At 51.9% G+C, this 21038-nt stretch overlaps 2 protein-coding genes across 2 annotated transcripts; both read right to left on the reverse strand.

Annotated features, from left to right (window-relative positions):
• Window positions 1-7112: 7112 nt before the first annotated feature.
• On the reverse strand, window positions 7113-7415 carry LOC136475585 (uncharacterized). The gene has a single exon (XM_066473100.1). The coding sequence runs from the start codon at window positions 7413-7415 to the stop codon at window positions 7113-7115; it is 303 nt and encodes a 100-aa protein (XP_066329197.1).
• Window positions 7416-16382: 8967 nt separating this feature from the next.
• Window positions 16383-17516, reverse strand: LOC136470800 (RING-H2 finger protein ATL79-like). Its single transcript, XM_066468533.1, has one exon. The coding sequence runs from the start codon at window positions 17235-17237 to the stop codon at window positions 16623-16625; it is 615 nt and encodes a 204-aa protein (XP_066324630.1). The 5' UTR covers window positions 17238-17516; the 3' UTR covers window positions 16383-16622.
• Window positions 17517-21038: the final 3522 nt, after the last annotated feature.

Below are 21038 nucleotides of genomic sequence, written 5' to 3' on the forward strand. Positions count from 1 at the left end.
GGGCTCACCACCAAGCCGACGGGCACGGCGGGCACGCGGAAGGCGATGAGGGCCGGCGGCCGCACTCTCCAAGTGTGCCAAGATCGATAGCTCCTCTACATCCTAGCCCAGCTCACGTCATCCAACCGTCGCTGGTACAATAGCTAGTTCTACCTCCACAACGATGATGGCGGACTTCCCCCCTATACCAGGCGGGTCATGGAGAGCCAGCCGGAGAAGTGGAGGTATGGCGTTCCGGTGGTTGACTAGCCCAAGCTGCGGCCGCTCCTAGAGGCACTGGAGAGGCTGCGCAGCCATGGCCTTACGATGGCTATGGTCATGGCGGCCTTCCACCGCCGAAGGGTGCTGCCGCTGATGGCTCGGCGGCAGCGCCTGTTCAAGATGACACCGGATGAGCCGATCGATGGCGTCCGATTGTCCGCCATCGCCCTCTTTGACAAGGAGATTCTACGTCAGGTGAGAGAGATGGTGGAGGGGCGGCTGAGGAGCAGTGGTTTGTCCCCATTCCCAATGCGCCCGACGTGGGGGTACATCTCTCTGGTGAGTCACATGCCGTTGCGGCCCCCAAGGCCTTCTTGATCCTTGCATTTTCCTATTCCCTTATTTGTGTTTGCCATTCCTGCAAGGGATGAGGGATGTGCGAGCCTCCCCGCCGCCCGTACTCGAGGACGCAGAGCGGTGGGTGGTGAACAGGGCGCATGTCAAGGCGTAGAAGAAGTGGAAGGAAGCCGAGGAGGCAAGGCGCAAGAGGAAGAACCTTGAGTGTGAGGAGCTAGAGAAATGTCGCCGGTAGCAAAGGCACGACGGTCTCTCAGTGGAGGCATCTCCATCGCCGTCACCGTCGTCGATGGATTCTTCGAGCGACAACGACGAGGGCGAGGCGAGGCGGGGTACCCTAGACCATCTCCCTGATGTTAGGGGGACGGCGCCTAGGGCGTCAGCGAGCGGCCCGGCGTCTCTAGGAGGAGGAGGAGAGGATGCCTCGGGGCTAGCGATCGCCTGCCCTGGGGCCAAGGCCGTCGCGCCCGAGGCACGGGCGTTAGGGAAGCATCGAGCTCGACAGCGGAGGTGGAGCAGGCGATGGAGGAAGCGACCCAACAGCCTCCGCAGAGGGTCGAGGCGGCACTGGGGTTCGACGAGGGCCAATCGGCACCGACGGACATGGGGGCCATGCCACCATCGCCGCCTCTGCCATTGCGGAGGATGAAGGACACAGTGTAGAGGCGGTTGTGTCCCCATTCGAGGTCAGTGTTTTGTCAGTGGAGTTGCAGCACCTCCCGCTCATCCCTTGGTCACATGCTTACCTTGTGAGGGCCGACCTAAAGGGGCTGGATGCCCAAGGAGAGGCTACCGAGGCAGCCTCGTAGCGAGCGGGGGATGAGGCGCGTACGTCCCTCAAGGTCGAGGCCCGTGAGTCAGATGGGGCCGAGGCGCCCTCAGTCGCTGAGGCCACCGAGGGCGAGGTCGAGGCCCCTAAGACCTCCAAGGCCGAGGCGACAGAGGCCGGGGCATCTAGGACCACCGAGGCCGAGGTGGCGGAGGCCGGAGCCTCCGGGACCACCGAGGCCGAGGTGGCGGAGGCCGGAGCCTCCGGGACCACCGAGGCCGAGGTGGCGGAGGCCGGCGTGGGCGCGGTGGAGCCGGTGGCCCAGGAAGCGGAGACGGAGGCAGGGCAAGCCTCAGTACCGCCCCTGGTCCAAGGCCTGCCGCCGTCGCAGGAGAGCGCCCAGAAAGTGGAGGTCCATTCGATCTCCTCCGATGATACTTCTCGGGGGAAGGAGGTGGCGGATGCCAAGGCGGCCAGCACCACGGAGCGGCCAGCTCTGACCTCTAGCAAGGGAAGCTCGACCCTCGTTCGGATACAACCCGAGCCTCACGGGTGGGATCACCCAGGCGTCTTGTGGCGGAGCCAGGATGACCCTGAGGGGGAGCCTCTGTTCACCCTTAATGATGCTGTCGAGGGGGGCGCTAGGGCTCCTTCGAGCAATTTCACCAGCTTGCGGAGCGATCGCTGCGGACAGCGCTGTCCGTCGTGGCTGACGATCTGCCTAGTGTTGCCCAGGTACGCGCCTTCTTTTCTCGTGCGGTGTTGTCTTTTTCCTAAGTTTTCTCGCAGTGCTTGACCCCTGTTCTGCCTGTCTAGGAGCTCAAGGCCCGGTCCCTCAGGAAGTCGATGTTCCTCCGGCGGGAGAGGGATATCTAGGACTAGCTCCAGCGGTAGAAGGACTTGCTCGCCCATGCCAACGAGCTTTTGTCAGTGTGGAGCATGGAGATGGAGGACCTCTGCCTTCACTGTGCTGATATGATGGCTGAGGCGGCCACGACTCAGGAGTAGGCCACCCCTTTGGCGGCACGGATCGAGGAGCTGGAGGAGGAGCTGACCCGGGTGGCCAGCGAATGGGACACCTTCAGGTCTCGGGCTGAAGAAGCGACGGCCTCTACCAAGGCCATTGCTAGGCAGCTAGGGGCGAAGCAGGGCGTGCACCTACTGACAAAAGGTGCCCTGGCAGAGGCCCTCAAAGTGGCTGAGGCCTCCCAGGTCGAGGCCTTAGGCTGGAAGAAAAAGGCCGAGGGTGAGTCCTATTGAGCCGCGCTTCTTGTTTTATTTGTTCTTCTTGCGTTCGACCCCTAACTCCCTGATGTGATGCAGAGCTAGAGAAGGAGGCTTCTAGGGCGGCTGAGGCCTCTTGGGTCAAGGTCCAACGCTGGAAAGAGAAAGCCGAGGGTGAGTCCCGTAGGCCTTCGCCCCTGTTCGGCTTATTTTCTTTTGTGCTTAACCCCATCCTGCTTGTCTTGGCGCAGGGTTGGAGAAGGAGGTCTCCCGGGCAGCTGAGGCCTCTGTTGAAGTGCAGGCGGTGCTCGAGGCCGAGATTGGGGAGCACAACGCGCTGTAGAGTGCCGCCCGTACCGCCTGCGAGGCCCTAGAGGTTGAGGGGGTCGAGTCGGGCAGCTCCCTTAGGAGCCGCTTGGTCGCGTTGAGCGGCCAAGTGCGCGAGCGACTCTAGGGGGGCGCTACACATGGGCGTCAAGCGTGCCCTGACCGCCACCTCCTCACACTACGCCAGCATCGACCTCAAGGCCGTCAGCGACGGCTATGTCTTGGTTGAGGATGATGATGAGGCCGAGGAGGAGGTCATGAAGCTGGTGGAGGCGGCTAAGGCCCCTGGCATGGCGCTGGCCAAGCTGTTCGAAGAGGAGGTGGTTCCTCCTACGTTGATCCTCGACGTTGGCGACCCTAAGCCTTGAAATGGGCCAAAGGGGCTATGTAAATAAATTAGGATTATTATTGTATCGTAACGCTTGTGGCCGTCGAGGCCTTTTTTTAAAGTATTTATGCGTCTATGCTTTTTAATCATTTTTTATTGTATTTCCAAGTCTCTACCCTTCTCGTCTCTGAACATATCACTTGCAAAAAACTTCCTCGGAGCCTAAGCTACCCCTCGGGCAAAAGGTGGTGAGGGAGTTGCCGTAGCCCGGAGGCGTAGGTCATCTCACGACTCGGCCGGCCTTTTGGCCCTAAGACAAACTTTCGGTCCTTAGGTTTTTTACAATCGATTTGTCAGAGCACGTTAGAGAGTTTGGCGTAGAATTTTTTTTTGAAAAACGACTAAAAATGGTGCCTAGGACTTAGGGGGGGTCCCCCCCTTCTAGCCCCTGAGGGAGGCTTGGTTCTGCAGAGGCAGAGCTGAGTCTTGTTCGAGCCCCACGGTGGGCACCTCTATAGAGGCAGAGCCGAGTCTCCCTTGTAGCGTTATGGTAACACTGATCCCCCATCGATAGGTTCAGGGGGTTTCTCGAAAAATTAGAATAACTAAAGAACGCTTCTTTACTGTATTTCGAGAAACAATGTATACAATGCTTGGAAATTTAAGGGTAGAAGCGACGTAGTTGTTCTATGTTCCAAGCGTTGGTGAGGATTTCGCCCTTCTCGTTGGCTAGCTTGTAGGTCCCGGGCTTTAGCACTTGGGCGACGATGCACGGCCCTTCCCATGGCGGCGTCAGCTTGTGGCGGCCCTTATTGCTCTACCTCAGTCTTAGCACCAGATCACCCACCTTTAGGTCTCAGCTTCGAATGCGCCGGGCTTGATAGCATCGCAGGGCTTGTTGGTACTTGGCCGAGTGTAGCAGCGCAACGTCTCGGGCTTCCTCCAGTTGGTCAAGGGCATCTTCACGGGCAGTACGGTTGCTTTGCTCGTTGTAGGCCTGAAGCCTCGGGGAACCGTACTCCAAGTTAGTGGGGAGGATGGCCTCGGCTCCATAGACCAGGAAGAACGGTGTGAACCCCGTGGCTCAGCTCGGAGTGTTCCTCAGGCTCCAGATGATCGACGGGAGTTTAGCAAGCCACTTCTTGCTAAATTTCTTCAACCGGTTGTATATTCTTGGCTTAAGGCCTTGTAGGATCATGCCATTGGCACGTTCTACTTGGCCGTTTGTCCTAGGGTGTCCTACGGCTGACCAGGCCACATGGATATGGTGGTCGTCGTAGAACATCAGGAACTTATGGCCAGTGAATTGTGTCCCATTGTCAGTGATGATGGTGTTTGAAACCCTGAACCTATGGATGATATCGGTGAAGAATAGCACCGCCTGCTCGAATTTGATTCGAGTGATCAGACGAGCCTCGATCCACTTGGAGAACTTGTCGATTGCTACCAGCAAATGGGTATAGCCCTCGGGAGCCTTATGTAGAGGCCCAACCATGTCCAGCCCCCATATGGCGAATGGCCATGTAATGGGGATGGTCTGGAGGGCTTGGGCCGGGAGGTGCGTCTGCCGTGCATAGTACTGGCATCCCTCATAGGAGCGTACCAACTTAGTGGCATCAGCAACCGCCGTTGGCCAGTAGAATCCTTGGCGAAAGGCGTTTCCGATGAGCGTCCGAGGCACTGCATGGTGCCCACAGGCTCCCACATGCAAGTTCCAAAGTAGGGCCTGGCCTGCCTCGGTTGTGATGCATCGTTGGAGGACACCAGATGGACTTCGCCTGTACAACTCGCCATTGCTAAGGACATAAGTTTTGGCTCGTCGCGCAAGCCATCGGGCTTTGGTCCTGTCTGCGGGAAGCTCTCCTCGAACGAGGCAATCAAGGAATGGGACTCGCCAGTCCATGCCTTGGTTGGCCTTAGGAGGCTCCGCGCTGACTTCCATGGCCTTGGGCTCTGCCGCGGGGGCCTCGGTGACAGAGGGGGCCTCGGGCCCTTCGGTGGACTCGACCGGTGGGCCCTCTGCTACCGCCGAGGCATAGTCGATGGAAGGCTTGTGGAGGTCTCTGGTGAAGATGTTTGGGGGGACCGAGGCCCATGCCGATGGCATCTTTGCCAGTTCATCCGCGGTGCCGTTGAATTTTTAGACAATGTGGTTGAGTTTGAGACCGTTGAACTTGTTTTCTAGGCGACATACCAACTTGCAGTACGCCTCCATTTTGGGGTCATGGCAGTTCGACTCCTTCATCACTTGATCGACGATGAGCTACGAGTCGCCCCGTATGTCGAGACGCCGTACTCCAAGTTTGATGGTGATCTGTAAGCCATTGACGAGGGCCTCGTATTCGGCTGCGTTGTTGGAGGCGGTGAAGTGGAGCCGAATCATGTAGCGCATGTGCACTCCGAGGGGTGAGATGAAGAGCAGACCTATGCCTGCCCCGGTCTTCATCAGGGACCCATCAAAGTACATGGTCTAGCATTTCGCCTGGACTTGAGCAGGTGGCAGTTGGGTGTCGGTCCATTCAACCACAAAATCAGCCAAGACCTGAGATTTGATTACTTTTCAAGGTGCAAAAGATAGGGCTTCCCCCATGAGTTCGATGGCCCACTTGGCTATCCTACCCAAGGCCTCCCGGTTTTGGATTATCTCTCCTAGAGGGAAAGACGATACCACGGTCACCGGGTGGGACTCAAAGTAGTAACGCAGCTTGCGTCGAGCCAAGACTATGGCGTAGATCAGTTTCTAGATGTGGGGGTAACGTGTCTTGGTCTTGGAGAGCACTTCACTGATGAAGTAAACATGTCGTTGGATGGGTAAAGCATGCCCCTCTTCCTGCCTCTTGACTACTACGGCCGCGCTGACCACTTGGGTCGTTGCGGCGATGTAGAGTAAGAGGGCCTCGCCTTTGGCCGATGGTACCAGGATGGGAGGATTGGTGAGCAATGCCTTGAGCTTGGCGAGGGCTTCTTCGGCCTCGGGGGTCTAAGAAAAGCGTTCGGATTTCCTCAAGAGGCGGTACAGAGGCAAGCCTTTTTCGCTAAGGCGCGAGATGAAGCGGCTCAGGGCCGCAAGGCATCCCATGACCCTCTACACTCCCTTGTGGTCTCGGATTGGTCCCATGTTGGTCACGGCTGAGACCTTCTCTAGGTTGGCCTTGATGCCACGCTCTAAGACTATGAATTCCAAGAGCATGCCTCGGGAGACCCCAAAGACACACTTCTCGGGGTTGAGCTTGATGCCCTTCTCTCTAAGGCATTTGAAGGCTATCTCCAAGTCATCGATGAGATTGCTGGCCTTTGTGGACTTGACCACAATGTCGTCCACATAGGCCTCGATGGTTCGCCCGATGTGCTCGCCAAAGACCTAGGTCATGCATCGCTGGTATGTGGCCCCTGCATTTCTGAGGCCAAACGACATAGTCACATAGCAGTACATGCCAAATGGGGTGATGAAAGAAGTCGCAAGCTGGTCGGACTCTTTCATCTTGATTTGATGGTAACCGGAATACACATCAAGGAAGGATAGGGTTTCGCATCCCGCAGTGGAGTCACGATTTGGTCGATTCATGGTAATGGGAAAGGGACTTTTGGGCATGCTTTATTCAAACCGGTGTAGTCTACACACATCCTCCACTTTCCATTTTTCTTCTTAACTAATACAGGATTAGCTAACCACTCTAGATGGGACACTTCCTTGATGAATCCGGCCGCTAAAAGCTTCTACACCTCCTCGCCGATGGCCCTACGCTTTTCCTCATCGAATCGGTGCAGGAGCTGCCTCACCGGTCTGGAGCCAGCCCGAATGTCCAAGGCGTGCTCGGCGACTTCCCTCGGTATGCCCGACATGTCCGAGGGACTCCACACGAATACATCGGTATTCGCATAGAGAAAGTCGACGAGCACGACTTCCTATTTGCTGTCGAGGGTGACACTGATCCTCAACGCCCGGTCATTGGAGCCGGTGGGGTCGACCAGGACGAGCTTGACGACCTCCGTGGGCTCAAAAGTCCTGGCGCGATGCTTGGAGTCAGTCGCCTCGCTACCAAGCCGGCCGAGGTTGACGATGAGGGTCTTGGCCTCCATGAGAGCCTCGGCATACTTGATGCATTCGACATTGTAGTCGTATGCATGCTCATACATGGACTCAACAGTGATGACGCCATTGGGACTTGGCATCTTGAGCTTGAGGTAGGTGTAGTTGGGGACCACCATGAACTTGGCGTAGCATGGCTGCCCCAGGATGGCGTGGTAGGTCCCCTTGAACCCAACCACCTCGAAGGTGAGGACCTCCTTGCGGTAGTTGGAGGGAGTGCCAAAGCAAATAGGCAAGTCAATGCGCCTAAGGGGTCACGTGCGTTTCCCCAGCACGATGTCGTGGAAAGGCACGGCATCACCCTGGAGCTACGACTGGTCGAGCTCTAGGAGCTCTAGGGTGTTGGCGTAGAGGATGTTGAGGCCGCTACCTCCATCTATCAACACCTTGGTGAGCCAGGTGTTGCCGATGATCGGGTCGACAACGAGTGGGTATTGCCTGGGGTTTGGGACATAATCGGGGTGGTCATCATGATCAAAGGTGGTCGCCTCCTGAGACTAGTCGAGGTATCGGGAAGTGGCCACCTTAACCGAGAAGACCTCTTGGCGTTCCCTCTTTCGCTGGTGCGCTGTGAGGCACGCTGAAGGCCTGCCAAAGATCATGAAGTCGTTGTGCACCTCGGGGAACCCATCGTCCTTGTCGTCGTCCCTATTGCCGATGCCCCTCTTCTTGGCCTCATCGTTGGCGAGTCCGAGCTTGGCATAGTAGCGCCGGAGCATGGTGCACTCCTCAAGGGTGTGCTTCACCGAGCCCTGGTGGTAAGGGCAGGGCTTCTTAAGCATATTGTCGAAGAGCCTGGGGCCTCTAGGGCCTCAGGGATTCTTGCGATGTGCGGCCGTGACTAGACCGGCCTCGAGGACCTCCTGCTTCCCCTGGCGACCCTTTTTCTTTTTCTTGGGGAGGTGGGGAGCCGAGGCCCCAGGGGCCTCATCCTTCCGCTTCCCCTTGGTGTTGTTGTCGGGGAAGATGGCCCCGACAGCCTCTTTGCTCAAGGCAAAGTTGGTGGCGATGTCGAGGGGCGTGGCCATCGAGGTCAGCACGTTCCGGCCTAACTCTCGGACCAGGTCTCGGCAGGAGGTGCCGGAGAGGAACGCCTGGACAATTTCTGAGTCACCGACGTGGGGCAACTCGGTGCATTGCTTAGAGAAGCGTTGGATGAAGTCTTGGAGGGACTCGCCTGGCTTCTGGCGACAACTCTTAAGGTCCCAGGAGTTCCTAGGGCGCACGTATGTGCCCTAGAAATTCCCAACAAAGACCTTTACCAAGTTGCGCCAGTTGTGCATTTGCAAGGGAGGGAGGTGTTCGAGCCAGGCTCGCGCTGAGTCTGACAAGAACAAGGGGAGATTGCGGATGATGAGCAGGTTATTGTCTGTGCCGCCTAGCTAACAAGCCAAGCGGTAATCGGCCAGCCACAGCTCGGGGTTGGTCTCGCCGCTGTACTTTGTGAGGTTGGTCGGTTGCCGAAATCGGGCTGAGAAGTGAGCGCTGCGGATGGCCCTGCTAAAGACTCGAGGGCCAGGTGGCCCAGGAAAAGGACTGCGGTCCTCCCCACTATCGTAGCAACTGCCTCAGTGCGAGTGGTAGCCTCGGGTAGGCCCCTCATCGTGGTGCCATCGCCTGCTGACCACATCGTGGTCGCCTTGCACCTCGCGTCGGTCACCGAGGCGGTCGTGCACCGAGGGGGCCCTATTGGCTGTCGGTGCCTGAGCAGGCTCAGGTCGAACCGAGGCTTCTCTATCCTGCCGAGGCGGTGCCATGGGAAGTTCTGAGGCGCCTCCATGCCGTCGAGAGGTAGAACTTTCGGCCTGCTGTACCACGGCGGTCTCGAGGAGGTCTCAGAGCTCGCCGTGGGCCCATCACCCCTCCGAGGTAGAGGGCTCAGGCATCGTTTGGAGCAGCATCACCGCTGCCGTGACGATCTGGCTAGCGCGATGGAAGATAGGGGGTTGATCGTCCCCTTCGTCGTTATTGATGCGGCGGTTGACATCGCGAGCCCTCCATCGGGCTGCTCCACCATCGCCGTGACCCCGCTGCTCTTGCTCGAGAGTATCTCAGAGCCGCTGCAGAAGGAGTCGGTCCTGTTCGACCTTGGCCTAAAGCTCACGGAGCTGCTCTAGGTCCAGGCGTTGAAGTTCTTTGGGGGCAAGGTTCTCGTTCCACGCTGCTCGAGGCTCGATGCATGGAGGTGCGGCGCCGCCCGCCCCCTCGGGGGGTGGGGAGCGAGAACCTGCCCCTTCGTCCTCATCGCCCATGCTTGGCATCCTAAGTTTGACGTGGAAGCACTCACGAGTGGGATCATAAGTGCCTTCGTCATCGGAGTCGGAGTAGCTGAAGCAGTAGTCGCTCGCGGCCAGGAAGCGGCGCATGGCTTTAGGGTCACGAAGCCTAGAGAAGTCTGCTCTGGCCCATGCCTCGTCCTCCTCTAAGGAGTCAGCGTGGGTGTGGGTCAAGGTTGTGGTGATGAGGTCGAGGGTGAAACATTGGTAGGCGGCGACGGTATTGCCGAACCCGAAGGGGTACGGGGATGATGCCGTCGCCGGGCTCTGCTCCGCCGGAGTCAACTCCTCAGGAGGTGGTGGGGCAGAGCTTGATGATGTGGCGTCGCTGCGCACCACCGGCATCTTTCCCTTGCCCAGGCTTAAGCTAGACAGGTCCCCAACCAGGGACTCTATACCAGCAGCCGGGCATGGGATGCCGGCGGAGCGCGGTGCATCGCCCTGAGCTTGCGTGGTGTCGGGGTGGTCCCACCCATGCCGCGCCTGGCGAGCGCAACAAGAGCGGCGGCCTAGGCGCCGCCTGCGCCTAGGCTGCTGGGGCATGATGTCGTCGTCGGTCGGTGGGGCTCTGGGTGTGAGGAGTACCATATCGTACTCATGTCCTAGAGACATGAACTCTAGGCTCCCAAACTAGATCACTGTGTCGAGACGTAGTGGTCGCACAGGGTCTGCCATCCAGAACTTGTTGGGATGACGAAGCTGACACGCAGTATGACCCCCTACCTGGCGCGCCAACTATTGGTGTTTTGAACCGGCGAGCCCTCAACCAACTAGTGAAAGTGTACTGCGTGCCCCTAATCCCGAATGGTGATACAAAGAGACACAAGGTTTATACTAGTTTAGGCAATAGGTGCCCTATGTCTAGTCTGAGAGAGCGATCTTATATTCTTTATACCGAGGTGCTCGTAGTAGGGGTTTACAAGCTAGACGAGAGAGGGAGCTAGTCCCAGGTCTCTGCGTGGAGTGGCGTGGATTGCTTGAGATGTTGATCTCTTGTAGTGAGGGAGCGTGCGTATTATAGAGTATTGCGCGTTGCTTGCGCATGTGTCTGTCTGAGTGATTTCTCCGCCTATGTGTGCGTGCCTATGTGTTTCGTGAGTCCCCCCTTCTAAGCAGCCCCAGTCACCCCCTTTTATAGTCGAAGGGAGGCGTAGGGGCGTTACATGGGGTTGCTACGTGACGTTGCATGAACAAAGGCGGCATGTTCGAGCCCTATAGCTTGTCACTGTGGTGGCATGGTCGGTGAAGCGGCCTTGTCCTCGGCGTACTAGAGCGACACGCCGGTCACGCCTGATCCTGTGTGACGTGGGAGCTTCTATGATGGCTTGACGCAGGGCATGGCGCATACTGTGAACGATGTGCCGGTCGCTGTACGTTGACAACGTAGAGAGCCGAGGTCCAGTTGGTGCCGAGGCCGAACCATCGGGGGGGGGGTGGGGCTTGGCGGGCGCAAATCCCGAGGCTACTGAGACCCCAAAGCGGGTAGCCAAGGCTCAGAGGGAGCAGTTGGTCCTGTACGCTGATTCTGAGGCTACAGGGACCCAAACATGACTCTTCACGCCGCGCCGTCCTTGGAGCAGGTGGGGTTAGGCAGCATAGTGCCGCATAGGTGTCAGTCATGGGCACAGTGCCGAGCACAACAGCCGGTAACCGCTGCCCCATCCTGTCTCGGACGGCATGGTGTTGATGCGACTCCCATCTCGTTGGTCACTCTGCTGTGTCGAGCCGTCGTTCGGCTGACGTCGCGGGAGTGGTTGGTCGTGTTAGTTGGACGTGACGTTATGTCAGGGAAATCGGTCGAGGCGGAGGCGACGGGGTTGTTGCCGAGCCGGCCTCGAGCGAGGCGGAGAATCGGCACCTCGTCCGAGGCCTTATGTGCGGGGCCTTGAGCGAGATAGAGAATCGGTACCCCGTCCGAGGCCTTACGTGCGGGGCCTCGAGCGAGACGGAGAATCGGTACCCCATCCGAGGCCTTACGTGCGGGGCCTCGAGTGAGACGGAGAATCGGTACCCCGTCCGAGGCCTTACGTGCGGGGCCTCGAGCGAGACAGAGAATCGGTACCCCATCCGAGGCCTTACGTGCGGGACCTCGAGCGAGATGGAGAATCGGTACCCCGTCCGAGACCTTACGTGCGGGGCCTCGAGCGAGACGGAGCCTGCTTCGGGTGGGCTTGGATTTTGTTTCGAGGTGGGCCGAGCGGCCCAGCTGAGCCTCGGATAAGGTGGGGGTTTGCCGGTGGTTGTCTCTTGGTTTCGATTTTTACAGGGTCTAAGTGATTTTTAGGTTTTTGCTTAGGGGACCCCTTTTTATGGTACCCGACAGTGTTCTTGCTTCATCGCCGGCCTCTCTTCTTCCTCATCACCGGTGTATCATAAGATTTCTTCCATTCCTCCATCGATTCTTCGATTCTAAAGGTTACCAACTTTATACTCTCATGTTTCATCAGTAACTTATTTCATTTTATGGACTAGATATATATGGTTTTTATGTTAGATTTTTTTTATTTGTAAGCCAATTAAGCTCAAAATCACTTTAAAGTTTGCGTATTTGGATGAAGGAAGGTTAAAGTAGTTATTCAAAACTAGTATTGAGTTTTCAATTCTAGTATGCATAGCACACTTCATGGTTTAGAGATATAGAGAATTTTAGAGTTTTTTTAATTTTATTTGTTTATAAAATGAGAAATTTATATTATATTAAAAATGAGTATAGAGAGTAGATGACAACTGCTTCCGGGTCTTCGGCCTCTCATCGGGTTCCAAAGCGACTGAGGCCGGACCTTCCTCTCACTGCATGCGGCAAGTGTGAGGAGAAGATTGTGATGGAGTACCGGGTGAGGAAGGAGTGTCCCAATAAGGACCGTATCTTCTACAAGTATCCGGATCACAATGTGAGTTATTTTATCGCATTTGATGATTATGGTTAATTTATACTTATTTTCATGATGATTGTGATTAAAGTTCTAATTTTTTGTTTTAATTTCAGTGGGATGGCACTGGATGTTCAGGCTGTTACTGGGAGGAAGAGTATGTTGAACACATGCAAAACTCTCTTCCACAGGCGGCTACGGCGACTGATGAGGCAGTGATCCTGCGCAAGAAGCCCATAGATGTTGAACAAACACATGATCTGTCTGTTTTAGTTGGGATTGGTCGCGAAATCCTTATGCTACTGAAGTGTATTTTAGCTTAAGTTTTTTTAGTGGTAGTTGGGATTGTCTACATTGTAGCGAGACTTTCATAAATTAATACCTTATGTGGTAGCACGCATGTCGTATAATTAACTAATTATGTTCTAGATTTTAATATGGTGTATGTCATGTAATGCAGATGAGCTGGCATTGGATGTACAATGCTGATCGCCGCTCCCAAGAGTTCATTGAGGGCGTGCATTCTTTCTTACGTGTGGCCGAGGCAAATAAACGCGATGGTTTCATGTGCTGTCCATGTGCCATATGTAAGAATTTGAAGGAATATGTTAGCTCAAGGAGTCTTCATTCACACTTGTTGAAGTCGGGTTTCATGCCAAACTATATTTGTTGGACGAAGCACGGAGAAACTGGGGTTGTAATGGAAGGACATACTCTTCCCCTACAACTTCAAGTGAGTGTTAAATAATTAATGTCGATCATATGGACATTTGTTCAATTATTTGCTTACTAGCTAAGCTATCTTATATATATATACATATATGTTGACTCTAGTTAATGTTGATCATATTTGTGTATAAAAATATATGCAGCAATCACTGGATATTGATGGTCATCGATATGGCCAATAGTCGGTTGAGAATCTTAGACTTGTTAAGAAAAGAGCAAACAGAGTACCAAGACATGATAGATATTATCCAAGGGTAAAATGGTCTCTCTAGCAACTATATATACCCTGATATCTTAACTGCAACAATTATTAAAGACCAAATTAATGTTTTATTTTATTGGGCGCAGTGTTTGGAAAAGTTTCATTGAGAATCACCACATGAAACATTGCAAAGCACAACTGGATGTAATCGCACACAAAGTAAGTACTGTCTACATTTATATATATAATTCAATTAACACCATGCATGCTTTCAATTCACCGGATCTTTTTTCTCGTAAAAGTGGGTTCTGAGGCAAGAACAGGGGAACAACTACTGCGGATACTATGTTTGCGAGTTTATCGGGGCGTACACAAAAAGAACTCCTGAAGAGATCCTCAAAGTATGTTATATAAATATATTCATATATTCACAATTTCTTTTGTTGCTCATATATATAAGTAATCAAGTGACCAACACACATATAATACTTTTTCTTTAACTTTTATTGAAGACTCTATGGTTGAAGGAAAAAGTCATATGACGTGACCAACTGAAAGCAATTCAAGAGACCATAGCAGGATTTCTTAATGACCAGGTCCTCAACCCCGCCGTCGAGTTCTACAATGACGTCAACGAAACATGGAAGCCAAACTAGATGGAGTGATTTTGTTATCCCAAGGATATGATAGAATATACAATGCAACCTTTATTTGTAATATATATATATATATATATATATATATATATATATATATACACACACACACACACACATACATACATATTATATGTATATAAAATAACGTACAATATATGTATATGCATGTAATATATACGTTAGTTTCATACTTTAGTTTGTACAAAATGTTCGAACATTATAAACGTGTAGAATACGTATATTATTAGCAGCGTAGAATACGTATTTGAAATCCTATTCGAAAACTAAAACGAATCATCAATTGAAAATAGAAAAAAAAAATAAAACCTTTAATCCCGGTTGGTAATACCAACCGGGAATAAAGGGTCGCCCCACGTGGCTAGGCCGGGAGGCCCTTTAGTCCCGGTTGGTCTTACCAACCGGGACTAATGGTGCATTTTTAGTCCCGGGCGTGAAACCGGGACTAAAGGAGGGGACCTTTAGTCCCGATTTAGTACTCCCGGTTTCTAAACCAGGACTGAAGGCGGTTGAGAACCGAGAGTACAGTCCGTTTCTCCACTAGTGGTAGTTTCTTCTCAACATATTATTCCTAGTGTCCGGTCTGTCATGAAGGGGTAGCCAAAAGAAGAACTTGTGCTTTCCCCTTGCGCAATATTTCCACATCCATGAGAAAAATGGAGAGTTGGGTGTTGTGCAAATAAATTGTTGGTAGGCCTTGTTGAAGCTAAACTCCTCATCCCCCCCCAAATGTAAGTTCAGGTGTCTCTTAACTCTCCGTGATCATTTTTCAGATGCTTGGTCTGAATGAGTTCATGTACTTCTGACAGTAGTTCGGAAGCTAAGGTGGATAGAGGAGCTGACTGGTCTTGTTAGAAAATCTTCGAGTGAGAAATGCGGCTTCATGCATGGGGAAATTAAGAAGAGTTGTGGGTAAGCTTGTTTAAGGATGCGGCCACACCAAAGGTCTTCCTAGAAAAGAACAGTTTCACCTTGGGCCAGGGTCACAGGAAGTTATCATTCTAAAAGAATCAATCAGTTTGATTATGCCTCTCCACAGAAACGATCCAACTGGTGTACGTTATACCTTGAGGTGGGTTCCCTTTTCTGTAAAGGCATTTCCATGTTAGCTAGGTGAACGTGAACCCAAGGGAAGTCGACATGATTATAGAACTTGTGGAGGCATTTGGAGATCAAGGCGGTCTTGTGAGCTCTGAGATTGATAATGCTAGGACTTCTCATTCTTTTGGTCTTGTAGCTTTATTTTATTTGGAATCCTTGTATTACCCCTCATAGAAGTTTTTTTTTATTCAAACATCGGGGCGGGGGGCTGGGGTGATCAGGGGCACAAAGTTGGCGTGCGGCCACAGCCACAGCCACAATACACATGCCATGCCGCAGCGCCCACTCCGGCATCGATTCTTCTAGTCTAGCAGCTGAAACGGACACCTGACCTGACCTGATTTGACTCGTCAGTTGTCACTCTATCTGCTGCTTAGGCTGTGTCCAACAGCGCAAACCTAGACATACGATCCATTATATGAATGAGTTTGGCACGGTAAAAAAAAAAGTCACCCACCCAAATCTTCTCTTCTCCAATAGAACTCCGCCCATCTCTGCTCCACCTCCATTCTCCTCTCTCTCCTCATCTCTGCTCTGCTCCACACCGCCGCCGCCGCCCTGCTCTGCAGCTCTGCCCGAGGCCGAGCGCTGCGCTCGCCTCTGCCTGATGGAGCCGCGAGCGGCCAAGCACCCTCGCCGGCGTCCTACTTTGCTCTCCCTCTACCTCCTCCTCTTCTCTACTTCCTGCTCCGCCACCACTGCTCACCCCCGTGCTTCTTCCTCACTGGAGCCGAAGCCGCTACCGCCCTTCCGTCGTCGTCGTTTGGGACGCGGGCGTCGTGGCTGCTACGGCTAGCGGTGCTGTGGGCACGGAAGGGCGGCGCGGCACACACGCACAGCCTACGCCTCCTCCGCACGCTCCGCCGCCACGGCCACGGCCTCGCCGGCCTGGGCGGCGCACGGCGACCGGGACCGGCTCCGGCACGGCGAGCACGAGTACTCCATCAACGAGACGCCGGCGTTCCGGTTCCGCACCCCGTCCGCGCGCGTGCTCCGCCTCATCCTCTGCAGCGTCCAACGAGCTTCTCCTCCTGTCGTCGATTTGGGTCGAGGAGAGAGACATACACATTTTTAAGTGCCCTCTCACCTCCGATGCAAAATTGGTCTTCCCATTGCCTACTCTTTTGGAGACCGTTTCTTCGATGTGAAATAGGTATTTTGGGGATGCGTCGCGGGATGCATGGCGTGCTGGAGACAGTCTTGCAGATGAGGAGGTTACAAGAGCGGTTAATTACATTACATAGGCCTGCCATGCATGCTTCACTCAATGTCGTGGCAATAGTAACACTGAACAACAGTAATTATTTAGAATAATTAACTGGCAGCTGGACCGCCTGTCCTCCTGACAAAACTAAAATATATATTTACACATGCGAAAAAGAGAGCAAAAGGAAAAACAGTTGCCAAGAATGAACCGAAGAAGAAGGAAACCATTGCCAATCACCAACCAAACTGTTGGCCGGCCGACAGATTAAGGCGAGCCGGACTCATCTGCAGGCTGCGCGGCGGCTACAACGGCGGTCGGCGCGCGGCATGTCGGGCAGGAGGAGCGGCGGCCCCCCGCGAGCCAGCGCTCGATGCATCGGGCGTGGAATCCGTGGCGGCAGGCCGGCATGACGCGCACGGCGTCCCCGTCTGCGAACTCGGCGAGGCAGATGGCGCACTCGGCCGCGGTGCCCGCCAGCTTGGTGCCCGCCGCGGAGTACACCAGGGCAGGTGGCGGGGGCGGGGCCGCCTCCAGCTCCACGGGCGGCTTCTCCGGGTCCTCCACCGACACGCCGCTGCCGCTGCTGATGCTGTTGCCCGGATGGTCACCAGAGCCGGCGCCGCGGCGGCGGGCGCGGCGGAGCAGGTAGCGCACGGCGGCGTTGAGCGCGAGGCCGAGCGCGAGCGCGGCCAGCAGTGCGGCCAGGATGACGGCCATGTTGCTTGCGAAGTCGCCGGCGCCGGAGTAGGGGCCCCAGCGGTTGGTGGCGATGCTGCTGGCGGCGGCCGCGCCGTGGTGGCTGGTGCTGCTGTTGGTGCTGGGCTCCGACAGCTGGTGGTCGTGGTCCTGGTCAGCCAGCCCCTGCGTCGCCATGGCCATGGCGTCGCTAGCTGAGGGTTGATTGCCTAGCAAGCGGATAGACTGTGGGAGTGGAACTGACTGAGTGGCCGAGGCCCGAGGCTGTGAAGGAATGAATGGATGGATCTCCCAAGGGCCAAGGTATGCCTGAGGTGTACTAGGGCCTGGCTCTGTTCGCTGGCCGGAAAAATGGAGAAACGGTGGGTGAAGGTGAAAGGGAAACCAACACCATCAGTCCATCACCAACGGATCGAGGGAGCAGACCAGGGCACCACCAGGCAGGTGACTGCTGCATCAGCCTGCAGGAGAGGGAGGGGATGAGGGTGACGTGGCACTGGCACGCAGCCTTTTACATGTGGGCTGTTGCAGCTTTCCCCTGATTGTCCGTTCCTTCTCCAGCTGCAAATCCAAGCCGACCGCATACGGATGGATACCAACGATACTAAATTTATTTTCGTATATCTATTTAGACTCAGACTAGGATACAGATAACGTTAGCTATGTTGAATATGATATGATTAGATATCGACATCATAAATATACGATTTGAGTATTCAAATACGGATACGCGATACCGGATATTGGATATCTAGTTATAGCCGAACGTCTCCTCTAAACATCGCGGGGTTCACTCGTTGCTAACTCTAGCAGCAAATAAAGTCCATCAATCGTAGAAACAAAATAATTCAGGAGATAAACTAATCAGAGATATTTATCCACGTTCATGTAAGGAAAGAAAGAGACTAAAAAGCTGACATGTAACTAAAGCAGAGATATTTCTGAAAAAAGGAGCTCTATGCAATATATAAAACTAATCTGTTAGGAGACTCCAAATAGAAACCATGTGCCGCTAATATATTTGGATCAAAGGACTCTCAAAGAAAATTTGGAGGAATAAATTCCAAAAAAAAAAAAATCAGTTCAAAGTGTTTGGAACGATTGGAATGTTGAGTTCCTTTCTAGAGGAAAAAAAATCATACAAGTACAAAACATAGGAAATAAAACATCCAGGGAAAGAATTTTTGCTCTTCCCCTTTTACTATATATATGCTTGCTCATGTTCTTGTACTGTTTTCCCTCCATTCCAAACGGCTCAAAGTATCCATTTCTGTGTTTTGAAACTCTATAAATTTTTACTATTCGTTTTATCTTCCTTTTGAGTATTTGTTTTCATTTCTCTGTTTTATATTCCTTTGTTCTAAACAGACCTGCCTACTTGTGTTTTTAGCATCCATCACGCACAAATTGATCAGTTTTGTCGTTCAACTCCTTCGGTGATTACCAATATACCACCTCGATCAAAAGAAAGTATCAAAATTGATTACCTGCAAAAAGAAAGTATCAAAATTGATGCATTTTATATATGGCCCAACGCAACTCAATTATTATATAATAATATGTTGAGGAATCTGTATATAGTAGCAAAACTTAATTTGCTAAAGGCCAACTGAAAATAAAGGGCGGATCGGATCGGGTCTCGTAGGGAGGGCCGACATGAAAAGATGACCGCAACAGTTTAGGATCTTATCTCGTCACGCTCATCGATACTACAAGGTACCTTTATTTTATTTTCAGTTTAGGATGGGGTGTCACGGTGTTAGCTAGCCCGGGCAAATTTAACCGAGAACCGAAAATTGAACCGAAAGAACTGGAACTGAAAAATTCGGTTCCTTATTCGGTTCCTGATATTGAGGAACCGAAATAACCGAAGAAAATTCAGTTCCTACTCTCGGTTAACCGAATTAACCGAAAGAACCGAATTACATGAATTATACTTCACTTATTTGTATTTTGTAGGATTATGTTTGGTTTATGTGTAGTGTTTTATATTTGAACTGCTATATATTTGTGTTACTATATTGCTATTGTTTTCTTATATATTATTACTATTAAAAATGAATATAGTGTTGCATAAATTTACCTTAGAACAAGTATATTTATTATTGTCTTGAGGTCTTCTGAAAAAATTCGGTTAGTTCGGTTAGAACCAGAACCGAACCGAAATAATCGAGAACCGAAATGCTCGGTTCCTAAATTTTTTTTGGAACCGATCAGTTCCCGTTTTCTAGGAACCGAATTTCATTAATAACCGAAGGAACCGAACCGAAACCGAACCGAGAACCGAATGCCCACCCTGAGTGGTAGCCCTATCGTAGGCGGGGGGAGCGTCATGACCAGGGTCGAGGAAGACTCCATTTCAGGTGTAAGGGTTAAAAAACCCGAGCGATGATCGTCCTTAAAACACTTGGTTGTTCCGTAGATAGATTAAAAAAATGTTTATACATTGAAGGCAAAATTTGCTACAGGACAATGAAAGTGACGTTGTGTTGAGGCCGATATTGAAAAAAGTTTAAATAGTTGTTTTTTTAGAAAATAGAATATATTAATATTCTAGCTTCTGCATCGATCCATGCATATAGTTGTTCCTTATTACATACAAGAATAAAACGGTCCAGGGAATTTCAAAAATAAAGTTTTGAGCCATAGCGAAAACATAAGCTTTAAAAAAAACATAACTAAAAGGCAAGTCTGTTGCTGAATCGCCAGCCGTATCTAGCAAACTCCTCCATCGTAATTGTCTCAATAGATCTACATTCTATCTTCATCGAATGGCGATCCTCCTCCTTTTGTAGTAGGGACCAGAACATGGCCCAGTAAGTCCCCCTAAAGATAATCTGCAAGTAAGATGGTGTTAAGATCTTGTCAAACACAATGTCATTCTGAATTAACCAAATCACCCAACATATAGCACTTGCACCCACAAGAATTTAAGATTTCAGTTTCCTATTTACCCCATCCAACCAACCTGTAAACAAATTCTGTACACTAGTTGGAGGTATTAGATTAAAAGAAACCTGAACAATTCTCCACATGAATTCAGTATAATGACAGTGTTTACACCAAAATTTGGGAAGAAGAATGTAGAAACTCGAAGCTTCTAAGATTGAGTCATCAAGAAATAGATTGCATAAGGATCGATATCAGCTGATTCAGATGCGGCACTAGGATCGGCTCTCTTCGGATGACATCAGCAGATAACGCCAATGAGCTACGGTTGGCCTTGGAAAAGACATGTCGAACTCTACAAAAAGAGAAGGATTAGGGTCCAAGTTATCTTAAATTAGAAATATTTTCTCTTAATACCAAAAGTTATAATGAGTCGTACTTGAGTAGGATTCATGCTTAGGTTCTGGATATAAATATTGGACCCTAGCTATTATAAAAAAATTATCCAATTAATTAATACCAATTACTTTTTCGGCTTTACGTCAACCCTTAGGAGTAGGAGTAGTGTAGATCTCGATGAGTTCTTCAACAAGCAGGGCTACATCGGTCCGGTCGACCTCCGGTTTGTTTGTAAGTACCATCATGGCTTATACTTCTGTTTGTAAGGCTGCATCGGTCCGGCCGACCGCTTGTGAGCTCTAGTATAAGCTAGTTATTGATCCTTATCTAGTTCAAGTACGGCTGCATCGGTTAAGTTTGACCTCCACTGCTCGAATTAGGTTAAGGTCAAGTTATCGGCTCTATCTAAGGGTGGCATTCTTCGGATAGATTCATTAAGTTATCGATCTTACTGATGTTCTTATTATCATTAGTTTTAGCAATATCAACCTGCTCGATCGAGATTGATCTAGATCGGCCTCACATCCTTTTAGTTTATCGTTTATTTTGTTACATCGCGACAGTCTTTGCTTTAAACGATGGATTATGTTTCATCGGTGGTTCTACTTCGATCTTGATCGTGCATAGTACGCAGTTAATGCATGTTTGATCTTGAGAAGGTTTACTAGCTAGTTGAATCTGGTCTATAGCTCCCTA

This window comes from Miscanthus floridulus, chromosome 8 (assembly GCF_019320115.1).
Source record: "Miscanthus floridulus cultivar M001 chromosome 8, ASM1932011v1, whole genome shotgun sequence".
Taxonomy (NCBI): Eukaryota; Viridiplantae; Streptophyta; class Magnoliopsida; order Poales; family Poaceae; genus Miscanthus; species Miscanthus floridulus.